This window comes from Nicotiana tabacum, chromosome 7 (genome assembly GCF_000715075.1).
Source record: "Nicotiana tabacum cultivar K326 chromosome 7, ASM71507v2, whole genome shotgun sequence".
NCBI lineage: Eukaryota > Viridiplantae > Streptophyta > Magnoliopsida > Solanales > Solanaceae > Nicotiana > Nicotiana tabacum.
In genome coordinates, this window is record NC_134086.1 from 109341413 (window position 1) to 109353592 (window position 12180).

At 34.1% G+C, this 12180-nt stretch overlaps 2 protein-coding genes and 1 non-coding gene across 3 annotated transcripts; 1 reads left to right on the forward strand and 2 right to left on the reverse strand.

Annotated features, from left to right (window-relative positions):
- Positions 1-398: 398 nt before the first annotated feature.
- LOC107768198 (peroxidase 43-like) lies at positions 399-2952 on the reverse strand. The gene is made up of 4 exons (XM_016587301.2): positions 2485-2952; positions 2173-2355; positions 1886-2048; positions 399-1044 (listed from the first exon to the last, which is right to left on the reverse strand). The coding sequence occupies exons 1-4, from the start codon at positions 2680-2682 to the stop codon at positions 626-628; spliced, it is 963 nt and encodes a 320-aa protein (XP_016442787.1). The 5' UTR covers positions 2683-2952; the 3' UTR covers positions 399-625.
- Positions 2953-5058: 2106 nt separating this feature from the next.
- Positions 5059-5165, forward strand: LOC142162547 (small nucleolar RNA R71). The gene has a single exon (XR_012693796.1). It is a non-coding gene; the product is annotated as a small nucleolar RNA R71 (small nucleolar RNA).
- Positions 5166-5219: 54 nt separating this feature from the next.
- LOC142162221 (uncharacterized) lies at positions 5220-5630 on the reverse strand. The gene has a single exon (XM_075218546.1). It carries the CDS (start codon positions 5628-5630, stop codon positions 5220-5222), a length of 411 nt encoding a protein of 136 aa, XP_075074647.1.
- Between the last annotated feature and the right edge of the window lie 6550 nt (positions 5631-12180).

A 12180-nucleotide genomic window follows, 5' to 3' on the forward strand; every position in this document is an offset into this window, starting at 1 on the left:
CCTCTCCAAAAAAGGCTTTTTTTTTTCAAATTTTAGTTTTTTCGTTACCACCCAGACTACTACCCCTCCACGCCCTCCCCCCCCCCCCAAAAAAAATATTTTTTAAATATATTTTTCAGTTTCTAATTTTTTAATTTATCGGTTTAAAGGTTCAAAATTTTACAAGTTCCAAAATTATGAGTTCGGAGGTTTATGTGTTTGGAAGTTTACAGGTTTAGAAATTATAAAGTTTAGGATTCGAAATTTCGTGGTTTTGAAAGTTTAGCGTTTCGAAAGTTTATGAAATTTGTGGGTTCGGAAGGTTGTTGGTTTGAAAGTTTATGGCTTCATGTTTATTATATCTAAATTATTTATGAATACTCTTGAGAAGTCATTTTTCTTAATTCGCGTACCAAACATCGGAAAATGAATAAGATTACTATACTTGTTTTCCAAGAAAACATTTTCCGTTATACCAAACACACCCTATATATCAAAATTAGTAGTTCTTTACTTCTCTTCTCAGATTCTTGGATTCTGATATTGCACACTCCAAAATGCACCATTAAGTTTGTACGACACACAAAGTAAAATGCTTAAGCAAGACCTAGTGAGAAGGTACAACTAGTAATTACAATTATATCAATCAAAAAGCTGAACATACACGTCTAATTGTTCCTTGAAATCCAGTTAGCACATCAATTCTACCCATTTTCACCATTGCATTGGCAAAATCAGCCTCAAATGATATCCCCAAAAATGGGCTAAACATCCCAAAGTAAGAATCCACAACACTCCTTGTTACCACATCTTCATATAAGCTAGCATCAGATCGTAACACAGCAAAACCACTCCTAATATTCTGCAAAATTTGGTTGTCAAATGCGTCGCTGCTGCCTTCATCTATCGGTAATCGGACATTAACGTTACCATTCTGTGGGCAAGTAGCCATTAATTCTGGTAGGAGACTGGGATTTATTGATGGATCAGAACCTCCTCCAGGGAAGAAATTGTAAAGCCTTTTGGTCATGAAGAAACATGCTGTAGTACCAATTGTATGTGCAGCTGCAAATTCATTGTTTCTCTTAATTATGATAATTAATTGGATAAAACTGTTTATAATAGCGTAATGAAATCAAAGCAACATAAGAATCATGCATGTGTAAATAATTGGTGATTCAATTTAGTATTCTGGATATTAAGAATCATGTGTAATTTTTTTTAGGTGGCCCATTTCCTAATTAAGCGATCTCGTGAACTTCAATTACTGAACACTAGCTATATCCAAATTTCACCGCTCAGAAAGGAAAGATGCCTTTCTTTTTTCTTATTTTTGTCGCATTTACTGACCAAGGGTGAAGAATTTCATCTGATTGCATTGACTTAATCTACTTATAATTATAATAATTCATATTCCATGTGAATTTAGTATTAAAATGAATTGAATGGTACGTATATAAGACAAAGGTGAAAGTCATAATTACCTTAAAATCTGGCTTAAGGATGTAATTAAGAAACCCAAAATATGGTACTTCTATTTAAATAGAAAGCTCCAAAACCGTGGCTTAGCTAATGACAATATAAGTTCACATCCCTTCAATGTCTACCAACCTACAAAACCCACAATCTCTGCATGTACAAATGCATTACTCAGTGTGACTATTTGTGCTATGTTGTGTTGTGTGCGTGTGCGCGTGTTTATGGTGTTTTCTCTCGTTTTTTCAGGTCAGTGCTGAGCAAAAACAAATTCAAAATTTAGTAACTTCAGAATTCATATGGTATTACTATATGTTGACATTTTCTTGTTTGCACACGTGTATATGGAAGTAATAAGTTCAATTAAAACAACATGAACGGGCGCCCTCAATAAAAAATGAAATTACTAGACGAATAAGAGAGAGTATACCACTGAGCACAACAAGGTCTTTCTCAGAAAGGCCTTTATCCGAGAACTTAGCTTTTAATATCTGAATGGAATCGCTGACGTCCGGCATATTTTCTGCTAATGATAAATTTGAAATCACTCCATCTCTTCTTCCTGTTTCCACCTCATATGAAGGTCCATTTGCCTGTTGCCACCACATATGTTAGTATAAAAAAATGTAGAAAAGCTACAAATTTAATTTGTTCAATAGTGTAGTTAATGAACTGAAACATAACTGATGAGACAATTCAATTAAAAAAATAATTTACCAAAACAACAGCATCCCTAGCAGCCAAAGCAACAATATCAGCACAAGACACAACACCAGGACACATTGCTTCTACTTGTGCTTTGGCTCTTTCTATCACTTCAAAACCTCCTACCCCTTGATGTCCAAATGCATGCCTCTCTGCATTTTCTCCATTATCTATCAATATTGATCCATCACACCCCTGTTCATCATCAACAATAACAATAGTTTCACAACTTTCGTCTCGGATCACTTACACATATGTAAAAAGAATTCTGTTTATTATGAACCTACTGACTCTAAATTGCTAGAATTTATTAGAAATGATGACCTGAACAAAACAATCATGGAAATGAAGCCTAAGCAAGACAGGAGCAATATTTTGGTTGGAGGCAGCAACTTCACGGACAACAGCACTAACAACGGGCTCAACATTAGGACATGTGCTTTCATAAAAACCAACTCTTAGTTGGCCTTGTGAGATCCCTGCTAGATAGCTAAAAATTACAATGAAAAATACAAGTACCATTGTGTAAAAAGTATTTTATTGGGTAATTGTAGTGAATTCTTGGAAATAAAAAAAAAAAAAAAAAACAAAGAATCAAGTAAAAGGTGGTCAGAATGTAGGAAGCAGGAGAGTAATATGATTCAAGAAATGGTAGTACCAAAAAAGAGGAGATGAAGAGAAAATGGAGGAGGTGATGTTTGTGTAATGTACCTATCCACTATATTTCTACATAAAAATTTCTTTATTTTATACTCCCTCTTACCACACTTAAGTGAATTAAGAGATGGCAATGTGTCAAGCGCCAAGTTGCATGATTTTGGGGGTTTCCTTTTCTTTCTTGAATTTTCTTCTACTTCATCCTATTTTTTTCATAATTGATATTCATTAATTTTAAAGATGGTACTCCCGTTCATTTTACATAACGGTTCGAAAAATATTCATGGAAATTATAGTCTTATATATATCATGATATTTCCATAACCATAAGAGCATATTATTAAGTAAAGTGATATGAATTTAAAGTATAAAATTGTATCTTTTTAAAAACCGATTAATAAGAAAAAATGTGACGGAACAAATGAAATATTAAAAAATTTGTTATTATTGTAATTGAGTTAGCTGTAAACATAGAAGGAGTGCCAAAATAGATGAATAATACAACTGTCAGTAGAGGGATTCACGTGTAGATACAGAACATATAGATTTTTGGGTTTTTGGATTTTTATGGGATGGATGAAGGCAAGCCATTTAAGTTTCTTTGTATTGTTTAGTGTCCCCATGAAGCCATTTAGGTTTCTCGTCCTAAGTTCCCCAAGCCAAAGGTCATTCGGTAATAACATAGTGTTTCCCATGTTCTGTATATATATGCATATACAGAACATATGCATACATATATGCCCCATTGTCTAATGCTGATCTGATCCTGTATGGGTCGAAATCTGTCTTTAAAATATTTGAGCCAAGAAATTATTAGTGGAAGAGTTCCCAAGCCATCATTTGTCTAAATGGCCCAAGCGCAATTTCAATTATTTATCTACTCTTGGTACTTTGATTCGCAAATTGAAGTGTGTTTTTCATTTCACCAAGATCTAATTTTTTAAAAATAAAAAATGACATCAAATTTATTGAAGCTCCAGAATCACAAAGTGCTTTTTCAATGTATACTCCTCCTAGAGTACATGGAATGATAAAACTACCTGGGTCACCGAGTTTTTGTGGTAGCTTATTTTGAAGTATATCACTGCATTTTTCAGTAAGCATTACCACAGAAACTTCTTCCAATTTCCTTTTGCTTGATAAAATTTCTTTCAAAAATTTGGCATATGAAGGCATTTGCAATAAAGCATCAGTAAAAGGAATGTTACTGTGAATTTGTTTTAAAATTTCCAAAAACTTTGCAAATTGATTACCCAACTTTTCTCTTTTCATCTTTTGTGGGAAGGGAATTGTAACAGGGAAAGAAGTCAAATTTTTAGTATTTTTTTCTTCTTTTTTCTTGGCTTCTTTCTCTTCTGATGGTTGAGAGGGTGTCTCAACATTCTCACCCTTGCCTACCTGTTGTTCTGATTGATTCTTTTCTTGTTTGTTTGCATAGGGTTCATCAAGAGTCATACCTGACCGTAAGGCAATGGCCTTAAGGTGTTCTTTGGATTTTTCTCTGTATTGCTCGGTAAAGGACCTTGAATCTTTTCAGACACAAGAGTTGTCAATTAGCTTAACTAAATTTCAAGATTTTTTAGAGCTGAATTTTGACTTTCCATTTTTTCATTAGTAACGTTAATGTACTTGTACAAAAGGTCATCAAGACTTGGATGACCTTGTTGAGGCCTTTGTTGATATGGAGTTGCTTGCTGATAAGGCCTGAAATTTTGTTGTCCACGATTTTGATTTTGATATCCGGGTGGACTCTGTACTTGTTGCTTTTGGTAGTTTTGAGAGTTTTCAGCATCATTTACATTGCTCCATTGAAATCCTGGATGTTTTTGTGCTAATGGACTTCCAAAAGGATACAGCTTGTATCCGATGACATTGACATGTTCATCATTTTGATTGGTTGCTTGACATTCGTGGTTTAGATAGTTTCCTCCACACAAGTCACAAGCCTCAGACTGGCTTGGTTGTTGTGTATTTACTTGAAAAGATTCAAATTTTTGTGCCAAAGAAACAATCTGTTGTGTTAGTGTATTTAAAGCATCCACCTGATTTACTGTAACAGTTTTCTTAATGATTACACGCTCAGATAGCCACTGTATGGCATTTTCAGAAATTTCATTAAGCAATTGCAATGCTTCTTCTGTGGTTTTTCCCATTATGGAACTTCCTGCAGCTGCAACTATTACATTTCTAGAAAATGGTTTCAAACGATGATAAAAAATGTACAACTGCATATGTTCAGGAATGTCATGATGTGGACATTTCCTTAACATTATTTTCAATCTTTTCCAAGCTTGATAAACTGACTCAGTGTCAGTCTGCAAGAAGTTAGATATATCCTGTCTTAACTTTGTTGTTTTATCAGGGGAAAAATATTTATTTAAAAATTTCTGAGTCATTTGGTCTTATGTGGTAATAGACCCTTGCGGCAAATTTCGTAACCAAGTTTTGGCCTCTCCTTTTAAAGAAAAAGGAAATAGCCTTAACTTAATTGCTTCAGGAGGTACTCCATTATACTTTGTGGTTTCAACTAATTCTAAAAAGTCAATTAAATGACTATGTGGAACTTCACTTAGATCACCAGTGAAAATGCAAGATTGTTGAATTGTTTGAATCAGGCCTGTCCTGATTTCAAAGTTATTGGTTGCTACTGGAGGTTTCCTGATACTAGATTCACAATTAAAGCGATCAGGTCTAGCATAATCCCTTAGGATTCTATTTGCTGGTCTTGGCGCCACTTCATCAAACTGCTCCTCTGCATGAGCTGGTGGTGGAATTTGTAGTGGATTGTTATCATCTTCTAATTGGTGCTCCATTCGGTTACAAGTTATGTTTTGAGACGAAATTTGTTCTTTCTTGCACAATCGCAAAGTTTTTTCTATTTCAGGATCGTAATTGGACAACTCTTTTGCAGAAGAGCGGGTCATAAACTATCTGAAATTAAAGTAAAATAAAGACAGTTCCTAAAATAGTAAAAGATAGTTTTAAAAATGAATTAAAAAAATAGTACGGTAATATTATAGTTAACTAAAACAGTAAGTTGTAACTAACCATCAAAAGAAATAATATAATACTAATTATATTATATGAAAAAAAAAATCAATAATAAATCAAGTATGTTGAAGGATTAAAGTACTATCAATTAAAAAAAAGTTGAATAAAATATTATTTTCTAAAAATATAGTAAAAGTAATAGTTATAATAGTAATATAGAATAGTACAAAGGATACTTTTAGAACTAGAATAGTAAAAACAAGTATTTACAATTATAATAATAATAAAAAAATATACTTAAAAATGACAAATAAAAAAATGAAATTGTGAATCACAAAACTAATATATTATACTATTATATAGATGTTAGTATTAACAATAATAATATAATAATAAAATATAAAATAGAGTAGGTTGAAGTGCTAACTATCAGGGATTTCTTTTTTCATTTTTTTATATGCTTTTTTACAATATTAAATAGAATTGCTCCTAATAATAGTAACATTATGATAGTAGTATGTAGGAGATAACATTTTGAAGGGAAAATTAACAATAATAATAATAAATTCTCAAATTAGTAATAAAATATTTAATCTAAAGTAGATGTGTGTCAATCCCCGGTAACGACGCCAAAAATTGACGAAGCTTGTGTGTATAGGATTTTCTGCTCATACTCTGTCAAATTCTAGTATAGTTTATGATATCGTCCTACAGAGATTGGACAATCTAAGCTACAAACTTGTAATATTTTGACTACTATTTGAGAGAACCAAATTGATGAAAGGTGTGTTTGAAATTATAAATTAAGACAAATTTCTTCTGAAAAGTTTATATTTAAAAAGAGTTGGGAATCGTTGAATTCACTTGATATATCATTTCAATAAAATCTCAGTTTCATACGTATTTCTATAAAGAATAATTGCTTATTGCTAATTCAATTGTATTTTTACACTAAGAAATAAATAAATAATTAACACTCCGTGAGGTTATGTCAATTAATTGATTTAAAACTAGTGACGATTAAACTGAAATATCTTGCCTGAATTGTGCTCAAGGTCGTGAGAATATTTTTACTAGAAAATCAATAATCTTGCCTTCAACAATTTCTCCGTGAGAATTAAAACTGAGGAAAGCAAGATTACAGACTTGAAACAATAATCTTACTAAAAATTACTTTGACTCTAATATTATGTGCTCAAGTTTAGTAAAAACTTCGTGAGAATATTTTTACTAGAAAATCAATAATCTTGCCTTCAACAATTCCTCCGTGAGAATTAAAACTGAGGAAAGCAAGATTACAAACTTGAAATAATAATCTTACTAAAAATTACTTTCACTCTAATATTCTATTCATCAGTTATTATATATTAATTTTGCTCCGTGAGAATTATAAAATTAATATAAGAATAACTTAGATATAAAATATATAGATGTGATAATAATGATTAAAAAATCATCATTCCATCACAATATGAAATGTAAATAGAGTTTCAGACCAATAATGTATTGAAACTGAGATAGTATTATAATTATATCAAGCTTCATCAACTATCCCAACAAAAAGAAATTACTCCATTATGGAGTAAGAAAAGCTAAAAAAAATACTTTCAAAAGACTAAGAATATTTTACTACCGAGAGAGATTAGAGAAAGAGACCAAGAACTCTTCTCTTTCTCTTTAGAACTTAAGAAAAACTAAATAGGAAATTGGATACAAAGTGAGATGTTCTTTCTTCTACAAACATATGCCTATTTATAGGAAAATTTCTACAAGACCTTGGTGAGAATTTGCAAGATAATATCAATATATCATATGGCCTTGATGAGAAATTGACATGGCAAATTGTCATGAAATTTTGGTGAGAATTTGCCATAACTTTTATATCTCTTGACTTTATGTATTCTTAGATGAAATTATCACGGATATATACTTCTTCCTTGAACTGTAGGTTATTTCTTTTTCTCTTTTTCATGTATTTTTTTTCTTGCAAGAATTGTTAGAAAAGTACAAAAATAGGATATAAATTGGTCATGTTTTATATCTAAAATATTATATTTTTTTATTAAAATATAAGAATAATTTATATCCATCATTGAGCGATCGAAGTGAAGTTATGTTACTTATAGAAGATGGTAAAGGACCACTTAGGCTACAGTTATGCACATCTAGTATCTCTAGATTACAGAGATTTCTAGGTATCACTCCAGTGAACCTATTGAATGATAATGACAAAATTTGAAGGTTTGAGCATTTGTCGATGTCCAAAGGACTTTGTCCGTCAAATTCATTGTTAGACAGTGCAAGTACCATGAGTACTTCTGGGAGATACGAGCATATATTGACAGGAAGGTTTCCAAACGATGTAATGACGAAATCTTGAACATGCTAAGTGGTACAAGGCCCGTTGTCACACCTTCTTTTTCATCCTGTGCCCGTAAAGGCGCAGAGGGAGTTTTTTCAATTAAAGGACAATCGAAACGGGATTTATTTATTTATTTCAGAGTCGCCACTTAGGAGATTTATGGTGTCCCAAGTCACCGGTTGAATCCCGAATCGAGGAAAAGATTGACTCTGTATTACAGTCCGCGAACCAGAAATCCAAGTAAAGAATTCTTTTAACCCGGGAGAAGGTGTTAGGCATTCCCGAGTTCCGTGGTTCTAGCACGGTCGCTCAACTGTCATATTCGGCTTATTTATCTGATTTTCATACATGTTGAACCTATGTGCAAATTTTAACTGTGTACCGCTTTTATTATTAATTTTTTTTTATCGAGAATTGCAACATCGTGAAAATACAATTCGAACCACGTCACATCAATGCACCTGTGGTTATTGACACATTTCAACTTTGTTGAGATTTGGATTTGGATCACATAAATGTGCACCCGAGTTTAAGAAGATAACATTATTAAATACGCGCCTAAAGCGACTAGCATATCATTATTTTGGGTAGGGCCGTGAAATTTTGCTAAACGGCCCATCCCGAAGTCTAAGTAATTTTACCAACACGTATAGAGGGCCCCGCAGCTTGTGTATTTTTGTTTGTCGAGGCTCGTCTCATTCATTATTTTTAAAAGGAATTTGCAACGTCGTGGAAATGCATCTCGAACCACGTCACAATCAATGTACCCGTGATTAGCGATACATTTCGACTTCGTGGAGATTTAGATTTGGGTCACATAAATGTGCACCCGAGTTTAAGAGAGTAAATTATTTAAAGCGCGCCGGAAGTGACTTGCGCATTATTATCTTTTGGGGAAGGCCGTGAAATTCGCTAAACGGCCCGTCCCTAAGTCTAAGTATTTTAAAACAAATATTTATTGAGGGCCCCACAATTTTTGTATTTTTTATTCGGCGAGGCTCATCTCATTTTTATTCAAGGATATCCTAAAGCGACTATGATTTTCTATTTATTGGTCTCTAAGAATAAAGAAAAATCCTAATCAATTAGCATTATTTAGGAGCTATTACTTTTGAACCTATGACTTCCAACTAAGTCAAACTCTCAGCGGTTTTGGGGCCTCAGGGTCTGCCCAGGAACGAAATGGTCAACCTGCCTTGACAAGTTGCTACGAGTATGAAGTCTGGGCTGTCTGAGAAGGACACTGAAGCCCCAAACTGTCCGTTTAGTAGACTGTTAAGCCTTTAATTGTTAAATCAGACCAAGTTTTAATTCGAGTTAAATACACATACACTGATATGCTACAAATTATTCAACATGCACTCGATGATTATGAAGATTACCTCACTTGCTTATCTATTAGTGAGTTCCTAATTATCACTATAAAGGGAAATCCGACGGGAAGCATGATTGGATTTGAGCAACAGTAATTACTAACTCAAACTAACAATATTTAACCAACACTCAATACTTAAAGGAATCATGAATTTAGAAATGGATTACTGAAGACTATTAGAACTGATTATTGCCCTAGCATCTGTTGATTATTAATTCAATGTCCAATTGCAAAACTATTCCTCATACATATCCAAATTGCACTACATTGATAACAATAGCTAGACCAAAACAAAACTGCTAACTCCGGATTCAACACACTTCTCTAATTAGTTTAACAATTCTTAAGCTAACAATCCTAGATTCACCATTCAAAATAGCTCTATTTTTATTACAATAGGCACTCAATCACTATACAGAGAACTACCTAACATAACAAAATTATCAAAATAGAACTACGACAGATATTCAATTTCAGTTTCATTTCATGTTTCCAACAGATGGAGCTACATCGACATAGGCTCGAAATATGTACCTAAAAGTTGAAGTATAAACCAAAAATGAGGGGGTCAGTCAAACAGCAACAACAACAGGAATCAACAACAGTTTTCAATAGGTATCAGCAACCAGAACTCAAATAGCAACAACAAACCAGTCTCAACCCAGAAGTGAACTCAACACACTTAAATTTTACCCCGGAATGAATTGTAGAACAACAACAACAACAGATACCCAAACAGACCTGACTGTGCCACACTACCCTCAAAACTAAACCAAAAAAAAAACCTTTCTAAAGCTTTGACCATACTAAACCAGACTGCCTTTCAAAATAACTCTCAGAAACTCCCTATTTTCAGACTTGCTTTTTTTTTTCTCTTCTAAAATCTGCCCAAAGGAAAGCCAGACCAGACCCAAAAGCTTGAAAAAGAACTGATTTTCTGCTCCCAAAACCAGCCCCTTATACTCTATCCAAAAAACCTCCTCTTCTGTCTAAAAATGACTCTATATTTAACCCCCAAAACAGGCATGCCCCCTCTGCCTTATCAGATTTTCTGCCCATGATATTCCTCCACCACTACTACATGTTTTGTTCTCTTTTTAATTCACTTGTTCCCCACTACCCTTGTCTTTTCATTATTTAATTGTTCAAACAGGTATGAGCACCTATTTCTTAATCCATTTCCTTTAGACCTTCCACACCATCATGTTTTGTCCCCCATTAGCACTAAACAAATACATTAGTTTAATGTTAATTAAGTGTTTTACTGACAGCCCACTTAAACTAGCCATTTTTAAACTTCTCAATTCCCAAATTACCCTCCTAAAAGCCCCTGAAATTACTATCCTACCTAATCCCTTTCACTCTGCATTGAACCTTTCAACTCTAACTTATTCAAACCTACCAACTAACTAAGCTGAATCCAACAAACTACAACAGCTATAACCAATTCAAATCAGTTAGTAATTCAAGATGGCATTAAAATGAAGACTAAGGGTTCAGGGCAGCACATATTAAACTAACTATATTGGGGAACCAATCATATTTAGCTCAGCAACAGATGAACTGAAATCAACTAGACGAGCATATGCCTTAATCAGATTGGAATACAAAAGAAAAAACAGCCAGAAGAGCCTTAAGGGGATCGACAGATTCAGGATAACAAATGACCAATAAATTCAGTTCAATGAACTGAATATACCAACAGGCTCAGTTCTAAGTTCAAATATACCAACGAGCACATTTTAATACAAACTTTAGAACACAAACGAGGCAGGAAGGGAAACAGACAAGAATGAACCAAAAATTAGACTATTATCATGCTAATCTAACATTCAAGCATACCAGACTAATCGACGACACTTATTCAATCGATTACACAAATTATAGCATATAACAATCGACAACAAACAGAAGCAATGATAAAATTGGACCAAATAAAAGGTCTGATGGAGAAGAAGAAAGAACAATGAACAAGACTGGATTATAACTAACTAAACACAATTATCCATAACAAAATAGAACAAGAAAGGAGAAAAAGGTACCTTGACAAAACAGAAACTAGAGGAACCCAGGTCGAACCCTTGACTCGAACTTTTTAAGGTCGAACGGACCTTAATAGAGTGTTATCCACTGAGAACACTTCGACTAAGGTCCATTGGACGCCCAAATTCCTCTATTTCGGACCAACTCCAGTCTTTGGTTTTTTAGGGTTCTTGGGGTTTGATTTGGGGTTCGAACGGTTCCGGTCTGATTCGAACCAAACCAATGGTGGTTTGGTGACGAGGGAGGTCAGGGAGATGTCCGGTATGTGTTTGGGACTGGTTGGGGTAGATTTAGGTCCTGCTCGAATCTTTAATTGAAGATTCGAGAAATTACAGGCTGATTCGAGGCAAACGGTCAACGGATCCGTAACGAGGGTGGTCAGGGGGTGCCGTGGGGTGAGTTTGGGACTGGTTGGGGTGGATTTCAAGTTTTGCTCGAATCTTCGATTGAAGATTCGAGAAGCTACAGGCTGATTCGAGCAAAACGGGTAAGGGATTCGTGGAGAGGGTGGTTAGGTGCTCTAGGGGTGTTAGTTTCATGGTCAGCGGCGTTGTTGCCGCCGGCTTTCAGGCGAAAGGGTTTCAGGGCGGCT

Coding starts and splice junctions, on each gene's coding strand:
- LOC107768198 (XM_016587301.2), bottom strand. CDS start 2,682: ATGGTACTTGTATTTTTCATTGTAATTTTTAGCTATCTAGCAGGGATC. Junction 2,049..2,172: donor CTAGGGATGCTGTTGTTTTG/GTAAATTATTTT, acceptor TGGTGGCAACAG/GCAAATGGACCTTCATATGA. Junction 1,045..1,885: donor AGACCTTGTTGTGCTCAGTG/GTATACTCTCTC, acceptor ATGAATTTGCAG/CTGCACATACAATTGGTACT.
- LOC142162221 (XM_075218546.1), bottom strand. CDS start 5,630: ATGGAGCACCAATTAGAAGATGATAACAATCCACTACAAATTCCACCA.